General features: G+C 41.6%; 1 protein-coding gene across 1 annotated transcript in view; it reads right to left on the bottom strand.

Moving 5' to 3' along the window:
• The window catches only part of Magt1 (magnesium transporter 1), a 35,687-nt gene that overhangs the window by 8,873 nt on the left and 16,878 nt on the right, over window positions 1-9,936 (bottom strand). Inside the window, exons 3-7 of the mRNA XM_028771443.1 lie at window positions 9,400-9,517; window positions 5,047-5,187; window positions 4,628-4,768; window positions 1,894-1,983; window positions 1,300-1,363 (exon numbers count right to left, since the gene is read on the bottom strand). Of these exons, the coding sequence (XP_028627276.1) occupies window positions 1,300-1,363; window positions 1,894-1,983; window positions 4,628-4,768; window positions 5,047-5,187; window positions 9,400-9,517 (554 nt within the window). The remainder of the gene's footprint in view (window positions 1-1,299; window positions 1,364-1,893; window positions 1,984-4,627; window positions 4,769-5,046; window positions 5,188-9,399; window positions 9,518-9,936) is intronic.

Below are 9,936 nucleotides of genomic sequence, written 5' to 3'. Positions count from 1 at the left end.
CGCCTGCCTCTGCCTCCCAAGTGCTGGGATTAAAGGCGTGCGCCACCACCGCCCGGCCTGTATCATATCTTGAACACAGCAAATTTCTAACTCTATACACACTGAAAAAATAATAGGTAGTCATCACCAACACCCCTGAAAAGGACATACTTGAAATATGCACCATTTACAACAATAGCAACTTACTTTTACATGAAAAATAATCTCAAATTTTTAACAAACTTTAGAGCAGAGATTATGACTCAGCTATTAATTGTCATATCCCAATGAAAAAGGAAAATCTCCCATGTTGAATAACCTTGTACTTATTCATTTAAATAATAGCAGCTACATAAATCCAAATGGAACTACTATAGCAAAGGAGCACATCACATGGTTGAATAATAAGCAGTATCAGTGTTTAAAGAATAAAGTTTGTTCACGAAGAAAAGAGACTATCACCTGTACTTTGTGAATACTAGTAATGGTCAAACGTTCTGAGTTAATTATGTACATGACGCACATTGTAAGCTACTGCTTGTGGGTATAATTAGGTGGTATGAAAGAAATAGGTGTCCTTTTGTTTGTTTGTTTTGTTTTGTTTTTTTTTCGAGACAGGGTTTCTCTGTGTAGCCCTGGCTGTCCTCGAACTCAGAAATCCACCTGCCTCTGCCTCCCAAGTGCTGTGATCAAAGGCGTGCGCCACCACCGCCCAGCTTTTTTTTTTTTCTTCCTGTAGCACTATATATCTAGGTTCCCTCTAAAGAGTGCTAGGAATTGACCTTGGGGTCTTGTGCATGCTAGGCCAGTGCTATACTACTCATACTACTGAGATATATCTTAGCCCCCAACTTCTCTTTTAGCCTATTAAATTAATGCTTCATTAATTCTATCTTTAATTTTTGGTTTCTTTGAGATAGGGTTTCTCTGTATAGCCTCGGCTGTCCTGCAATTCTCTCTATAGACCAGGTTGGCCTCTGGCTCATGATTAAAGGTCTATGCTACCATCAACAGGCCTTATGTTTCATTTTAAATGCCACCTAAACCTTATCTTTCTTCTAAACCCTCACAGTTCTATTTTAACTTTATTAAAAAACATGCCATGCTTCTATTATGTGTAGACTTCCAGATATCAGTGAGCTCATCAACCTGGCTTTGTCAGACTTAAGGTTTGAGGAAAACATAAGCAATAGAATTTCCAAAGGATACTATGCCTGCACTAGGATAGCAGCTCCAACCAAATGCTGTACAGAGAACACAAGGTTGTAAGAAAATGAACAATTTAAAATGCAATAGTGAAGACTTATTGTGAAAGGATACTGAAGAGAAGAACGATGTGGGTTTCAGCTACGAACTGGGCCTGGCTGCTTCCGTGGATATAATTCTGGGAGGAGAAGACAAATGCAATCTTTACATTATACACTAAACTGTAGTTTTGTAACCCTAAAACATGATATGTTAAACCTTAGGAAATTATCAATTCACTTTCTGTATGTAAGCATGTAGCATACTTTGTGAGGCTATTAAAAGCTATTTCTGTATTTGTATTTTTCTTTGTATTTGTACTAGAGATTTCACAAAAAAATGTATGAGAAAAACAATATCTAAGTGTATAAAACTACAAGGTAAAATGATGCAGCCATGACAGTAGGAGCACATTTTCCCAATCAATCACCATATCTCATAGTACCTAGCACAGCTGCTAGAAACAGCAAGTAATCGAATCCTTGACTAATTCTCATATTTAGTTTGAGACTTTCTTAGCCATCCTAGTCAAAAGAACTCAATAAAGGGATTAAAGACTAGAGAGTCAAAACTGTATCTAGTTGCTGCATACCAGCACTGGCCTCACATGGTAACTGTCATTACATTAGCTTTAGTATTCAATACAAACAAATTCCAAACTTTCCTTACCACGTGTCCTGTATGGGGATTTTTATGAGCATATGGTGGCCCTCTTATATGGTTCCACATTTGGCCAGATGTCATAGCAAGTACAAAACACTAGAAAACAAAAATAATGGAATACTCATGGTTTAGCTAGCTCATACCTACTAGGTTAGTAGATATATGAAAATACTTATACATTCAGAAAACACATGCCTTTTTTTGCAAATAAATGATTTATTTAAAATTTATATTTTACCACAAAGATCACAATTCATCATTTCTAAAGGGATTTTAAACTATAATTAAACAGAATAGTTTCAAAATTGAGTACTGGAAATATATCTGAAAAATATTTTCAAAAGAACTGTAAAGTGGGGTTTGAGTGATGTCTCAGGGGATCTGAGTTTGGTTCCCAGGATCATAATGGGTGGCTCATAACGGCCTGTAGGATTAGGAGGAATGGCCTTGTTGGAGGAAGTGTGTCATTGAGGGTGAGCTTTGGGGTTTTCAGAAGCCCAGGCCAGGGCCAGAGGCTCTTTCCTTGCTGCCTTCGGATCAAGATGTAAACCTCTCAGCTCCTCAGTACCATGTCTGCCTGCACACTGCCATGCTTCCTGCCATGATGATAATGGACTAACCCTCTGAAACTATAAGCCAGCCCCAGTTAACTGATTTCCTTTATAAGAGTTGCCATGGTCACAGTGTCTCTTCACAGCAATAGAACACTATGACAGACTGATAAGCTCTTATGGGTTTTTTTTTTTCTGGGACAGGGTTTCTCTGTGTAGCCCTGGCTGTCCTGGAACTCACTCTGTAGATCAGGCTGGCCTGGAAATCAGAAATCCACCTGCCTCTGCCTCCCAAGTGCTGGGATTAAAGGCGTGGGCCACCACTGCCCGGCAGCTCTTATGTTTGAATGGTTTGGCACACAATTGGTAGAACTGTTTGGGTTGGATTTTGAGGTGTGGCTTTTTGGAAGGAAGTGTGTCACTGGGGGTAAGCTCTGAGGTCTCAAAAGATTTGTGCCACTTCCCAGTGTACTCCCTGCCTCCTGACTATGGATTGAGATGTGAGCTCTCAGCTATCCCTTCACTCCACCACTGTGAACTCTCACCCTCTGAAGCTAAGCCAAATGAATGCTTTCTTTTATAGAGTTGCCTTGGTCAGAGTGTTTTATCACAGCAATACAAAAGCAACAGAGACAATGACCTAAGTTCAATTCCCAGAATCCATATAAAAAAAGCTAGAGAGCAGCGGCTCATCAGTTAAGAGCACTTGCTTCTCTTGTAAAGGACTGAAGTTTGATTCCCAGCACTCCCAGCAGGCAGTTCACAAATGCCTATAACTCTTAAGGGATCCAATGTCCTCTTCTGGCCTCCAGCCAGCCTAACTGACAGCAGTGAGACACTTTCTAAAATGCAAAAACAAAAACTAAGTGGACAGATCCTGAGCAACAACAGTCAAGGTTCACTTTCTGGCCCCCACAGACATGAACGCATACATCTACATAAATAAGCACCAGCAGGCACATTCACTGAAAAAAAAAATGGGGTTGAACCAAAGACAACAACGGAAACTCTCAGGAATCAAAGAGGGTAACCCTAGCTAAGACTCTTAGCAAGAAGGGATACAAAGCACGAACCAGCCATCTCCTTAACCAGTCGAGACTTCCAGTGGAGGTGATGGAACACCAAACCACCCATAAACCTTTGACCTACAAATAGTTTGTTCTATATACAAGATGTACTGGGGTAAAGGTGGTACATAAATTGTGGGAGTGGCCAACCAATGACTGGTCCAGCTTGAGACCCATGCCATGAGAGGGAACTCACCCCTGATACTGCCTAGGGAACCCGACACCCAGAGGCTGGAGAGCCCAGAGGGTAGGATAGACCTAAACACGAATGGGGAAAAAAGGCAATGAAGTAATTCCTAATGATATTCTGCTACACTCAAAAATTGGTGTCTAGCCCATTGTCATCAGAGAGACTTCATCCAGCAACTGATAGAAACAGATGCAGAAATCCACAGCCAAGTATTAAGCAGCACTTGAGGAATCCTGTGGAAGAAGGGGAGGAAGGACTGTAGGAGTCAGAGGGGTCAAGGACACAAGAAAACCCAAAGAATCAACTAAACTTGGCCCACTGGGGCTCACAGACACTGAATCAACAACCAGGGAGCCTGATCTAGCTTGGTCTTCATATGGGACTCCTAAAAGTGGGAGCACTGGCCTTCTCTGATTCTGTTGCCTGTCTTTGGGACTCTTACCTCCGACTGAACTGTCTTGTCTAGCCTTAATAGAGGAGCAGGTGCCTAGTCTTACTGCAACTTGTTATGTCATAGCTCCTTGATATTCAATAAAGCCAACCCTTTTCTGAAAAGAAAGGAAGGAGGAATGGATGTGGGGGTGGGCAAAGAGGAGAGGTGGAATGGGAGGTGCTAGGAAGGAGAAACTGCCATAGAGATGTAAAATAAATAAAATTCAATAAAAAATGAGTAAAATTTAAAAAAATAATAAAATTCAGGTGGTAGTGGTGTACACCTTTAATCAATCCCAGCACTCAGGAGGCAAAGGTAGGTAGATCTCTATGTGTTCAAAAGTCAGCCTGGTCTACAGAGTGAGTACAAGGACAGCCAATGCTATACAAAGAAACAGAAAAACCAAAGGGAAATGAATACAAATTAAAAAAAAAGAAAAGAAAGAAATAGATTATTAGGTTCTTTTTTGATCATTTTTTTTCTTCTTCAATTTACTTACCAAAGCTGCAAAAGCCCACCCAGTTTTATTAAAGAGAAATTCCATATTGCTTCTTCGCAGGTACACAAGTCCACCAATAACAGCCAAAAGCAATCCCAACATTAGAGGTCCAGCATAATTTGGAGGTCTAATTACTCTAATCTAATGGAAAGGAGATAGAAAAACATGTTAAAGTACAAAATGTATTTATTTTGTAATTAATAATAGTGGAATGAAAGCAGGCAAAATGTAATTTCAGGGAAAAATACCTCTTTCCTCTATTTTACTCCAATTAAACAGTCTAAACTATATGATAAAAATAACATCTAAGGACTGCCAAATCATTCCAGCTCAATGACATGAAGACAAGGCCAGCTATGATCCCCAGGTAAGATTTAAAAACAATGAAAAAATCATTTCTGTAAAGCAGGGAAACTTACATTGACATCAGTTCTGTCTGCGATCCACCGGGCAATCTGTTCAGCTGAAAACCCTCGCACCTGCAACTCATATGTATCAGCCCTTTTGGGTTTTCCTTTTGGAGGAAAGTTGATGAAAGTTGGAGCTGAATTCATATTTAGCTGAATAAAGAGTAGTCCATGGAAACATAAGTTATCAAGAAAATAGTCTCTTTTTTTTGTAATAAAGACAATTTCACAGAATTTATTATCACCTAATGATAATGTCACAAGAACAAGATGCATAAATGTAGCTCCCAGCAGAAGACATATTTAAAAACACTGAACAGCTTTTCCCATGCTGGACCACTGCTAGTTAGAAATACTTTGGAGCAGAGTAGTATTATCCCCCTTTAGAATGATCCAACCCAGTTGTTTTCTTGATTTTGTTTTAGAATGAATCTCTTCTGCATCATGTAATAAAAGGTTCATGTACTCATCAAAGCCAATAATACAATCCTCTATCTGAATAGTCACTTGTTCATACAGGCACACTTGAATTCGAGATCTATTTTGTGATCTATTTTGCAAGTATCTGAAGATGAGGTTCTGTACCTAGGCAATCAAGGAAAAGAAATGTACGAGCCGTAGAGACTCTGCTCCCAACCTCATCTGACTCTCTAGTGCCCCAAGGCCAGGCCAGACTACACATGCAAGCACTAGTGACCACCCAGATCATGCACTCCAGATGTCCTAGAAACTCTGAAGGCACTCCCTCCCTACTGTCCTCGTTTCTCGAAACTCTGATGACCCACATCCTCTCTACTCTGTCGACCCCGCTTTCCTTCTGTACTGCACCCTGGCACCCTGGCACTGTACATCCAAGCCCACCTCCAAGAAAATAATCTTAGTGGCAAAAAATAATTTTAAATTTAGGCCTGGTTTTGAGACAGGCTTTTGCTGAGCCATCCAGGCTAATCTTGAACTTGCAGTAATCCTCCTGTGTCTGCTTCCTAAGTGCTAGGATTAAAAACATGCATCATCATGCCTGATAGAAATGTAGGCTTCCAAGCCGGGCGGTGGTGGCGCACGCCTTTAATCCCAGCACTTGGGAGGCAGAGGCAGGCGGATTTCTGAGTTCGAGAGTTCGAGGCTAGCCTGGTCTACAGAGTGAGTTCCAGGACAGCCAGGGCTACTCAGAGAAACCCTGTCTCGAAAAACCAAAAAAAAAAAAAAAAAAAAAAAAAAAAAGAAATGTAGGCTTCCATACACATGAAGATTATAATTATACAGCTGAAATGATTGGTCTAAGGAGAGTTATGAAGTATGCTTTCACACATGGCTACCTGTGACTGTAATAATTACACCTTTTCCATACCAGTTATTTTAAGTTGTTCATATGTTTTATAAAAAATAAGCATACATTTATGACATGGAAAGAGTCCAGGTTAAAGGACTGTTTGAGCAGTACACTGAGTTCACACAAGCTTAGACAACTTAGAGAGACACTGTCTTAAAACAAACAAATATAGGTATAGGGTCACACACCTTTAATCCCAGAACTGGGGGAGCAGAGGCAGGTAGATCTTTGTGAGTTGGAAATCATCCTGGTCTACATAACGAGTTCTAGCACAGCCATCTCCCAAATGCTGGGAGTTTATGCACAAGTTACTGTGCTTGGCTTGTTCTTTTTATAAATGGGATTTCCTGAAGGACAACAATACATACTCCCCCAAATAAGATAATTAAACCAAAGATAAGGCTACATTTTGGAGCAGAGGTGATCTCAGGGAAGCAGATTAATCTCATTAAGCTATGTTGACTTTGGATTGCCCATCTTGATGAACCAGAACTGAGACAATGATTAGACAAATGGCCTTGGCTTGGTTGTTAAATTACATGTACTTCATTTCCCTGCTCCACTTCTGCATAAACCACTACCATGTAGAGGGTGTCACTGATCACTTATTTTCCTACATTGAACAAATTCCTCTGCTTTACACACATGCACACACACACATGAACATATATGAGTGGGTATGTATATATGTATGTATAAATTATTAGGTAGGGTGATGAACACCTATAATCCCAATACTTGGGAGACAGATGGAGGAAGGATTGGACGTTTGTATCCAGTCTATGCTACACAGACTATGTCACACAACAACAAACTTAAAAACTGTGTGGATATTACTTGCTTAATGCTCAATTTCTGTACTCTAGTTAGGCTGGCATGTGTTATTACTGTTTTTTAATTAGGCATATTTATTTTGCTTTTAGTTTACTACTTTAGCTCTTATATTAACATATTCCTATTTTACTTTTTTTGGAGGGGGAGGTTTCGAGACAGGGTTTCTCTATGCAGCCCTGGCTGTCCTGGAACTCACTCTGTAGACCAGGCTGGCCTCGAACTCAGAAATCCGCCTGCCTCTGCCTCCCAAGTGCTGGGATCAAAGGTGTGCACCACCACCACCCGGCTCCTATTTTACTTCTTTTTTTTTTTTATTTAATTTTTTTTGAACATGAAATGCTTTTTTATAGCATGTTTTACAAGGGGAGGGGGTAAGAGGGTCCAGGTGGTGGAAAAGTACAAAATCTTCTTGGCCTGTGCCTTGAAACATGTCATGGTCTATATGGTACACTGCCTTGAATTATGATCTACCTGCAGTTCTTCAGAAGATATGGTACACTGCTTGAGTTATGGTCTCCCTGCTATTCTTAAGAAGACATGGTACTCTGCTTTGAGTCTATCTGCAGTTGCTAAGCAGGATCTTGCAGCTGCCAAGCTTCAGAGGACATTGTGCAGGTGGGGAAAGGTAGGGGGTGAGGGTAAGGGCGAGGGTCCTGGCTTCTGGCATCTCCCCCTTCTCTGTTTAGTTAGAGAAGGCGTCTTATGTTCAATCCCAACTATGTGAATTTTGAATTTGGATGTCTAATTATGGGGGGTCTTAGACAAGTTCACAACCCCAAAACACTGATGTGAGACGAGTCACATCGATGGTCGAAGGCTTTAGGCTGTCGACGATGGGCAATGTCAAGGGACTCCAATGTGGGTGAAAGGAGGGTGAGAGCCCTGTCTTAGGCCATGTAGGCTGCACCCACTCCCAGAACCATGCACTCCTTTTTGGCTGCATTGGGTGGGCCCCTGGGAAGTGGACCTACAATAATCCCGTCATTGGGCTAACTCACAGCCATCTTAGTCCCTTGTAAATGTTCAAGTTACCAACTATTTGTCAGTTTGGGGTGTAATATTGTCATAAAGGAAGGCTCCCCAACGTTAGCGGCCATATCAAGGGTGGCCTTGGTTTAGGAAAAAGCCAATTTTTGTTGGGGTGATCAAGAGGCCAAGCTCTCTAGCGAGAGAAATGAGGGCAAAGCCAGGCATACCAGGAACCCTTCTGGAGGGCGTGGAAGTCTAGGGGTCGACCGTAGGGGGAGGCAGGGGAGCTGGCAGCTGTGTCAGTCTCCTGCGGAGTCACTTTTGGATCCTCTTCAATTTTCAGCTGATGGTAATGAACTTCAACCGTCTTCTTGATGGCAGCATCAACCTGGTTCCGTGGACGACAGGTCGCGGGCAACGATCTCTGTCTCGCTCAATCTTGATGTCGTGCGCACATCCTCTCAAGGAGGGTCCGTCCGGAGGGGTCCGTGCCTCGAGCCCCACGTCTGGGTGCCACTTGACCCGACCGGTGGGTCCTAGTTATTCGTGGGGGCGAGGAGGACTGCAACCTGCTATTCTTCAGAAGATATGGTACACTGCTTGAGTTATGGTCTCCCTGCTATTCTTCAGATGATATGGTACACTGCTTTGAGTCTATCTGCAGTTGCCAAGCAGGGTCTTGCAGTTGCCAAGCTTCAGGGGACCTTGTGCAGGTGGGAAAAGGTAGGGGGTGAGGGTAAGGGCGAGGATCCTGGCTTCTGGCCCATCTGGATTAGAACTTCTGACAGCAGGCATCACGGGTGATTCATTTTTACCTGGGATGCTGCGCGAGTTCAAGCTCCTGGGAGTCCCTGTTTTTCTTGGTTTTCTGGGGTTGGGTACGGAGCTGCACCCTGTGACCTGCTCTATGCTCGGGCCCAAACCGGAAGTCCTATTTTACTTCTTAAAAATATTTTTAGACTTATTTTCTGTGCACGAGTATTTTGTCTGCATGCATGTATGTGCACTATATGCATGCCTGGTGCCCATGGAAGATAGAAAAAGGTATCAGACCCCCTGAAACTGGAGTTAGGATGGTTTTGAGTCATCATGTGAGTCCTCTGCAAGAACAAGAGCTTCTAACCAAGTGGCCATCTCTCTGGCTCTACTAGTTAACTTCTTAGAATCATTAAAAACATATTTTGCTTTATCTGTACTTTATTCTTGCATAAAAATGAAACCAAACATCTTACCATTTGAAATACATCAGAGCCTTCATCAAAATCCACCATGGCAAAAAATATCCTGTTGGTAAATGCACTGGAATATCGCCAAGAATTTGCCAGAATCTGGAATTCTTCATCAGCTTGCCTGAATTCAATCAGATTAGTAGAGAAAAAACATATGAAACAATTTTTAAAAACCTAGCTTATCAGCAGTAAAACAAAACCTAATTAAGTAATAGCAAATTTTAGTGAAAGAAAATATTGAAAATGATTAGCAAGTAAGTCAAGTATAGCTGATAAGGTCAGAATACACTTTAAGTATAAGAGAAGCCCTCCCTATAACTAAGTGTTGGAGATCTCACCAGGAATTAGTAATTTCATGATTCTGTTTCAGACTTTCCACTTGTTTTTTTTTTTAATCCCAAAACCTCTTTAAAAACTTTTTTTTTCAGCTGGTTGGTGGTGGCGCACGCCTTTAATCCCAGCACTTGGGAAGCAGAGGCAGGTAGATTTCTGAGTTTGAGAGTTTGAGGCTAGCCTGGTCTACAGAGTGAGTCAAGGACA

This window comes from Grammomys surdaster, unplaced genomic scaffold (genome assembly GCF_004785775.1).
Source record: "Grammomys surdaster isolate TR1022 unplaced genomic scaffold, NIH_TR_1.0 207, whole genome shotgun sequence".
Classification (NCBI taxonomy): Eukaryota; Metazoa; Chordata; class Mammalia; order Rodentia; family Muridae; genus Grammomys; species Grammomys surdaster.
The sequence above is the reverse complement of the archived record's forward strand: the minus strand, read 5'-3'. Positions and strand labels throughout refer to the sequence as shown.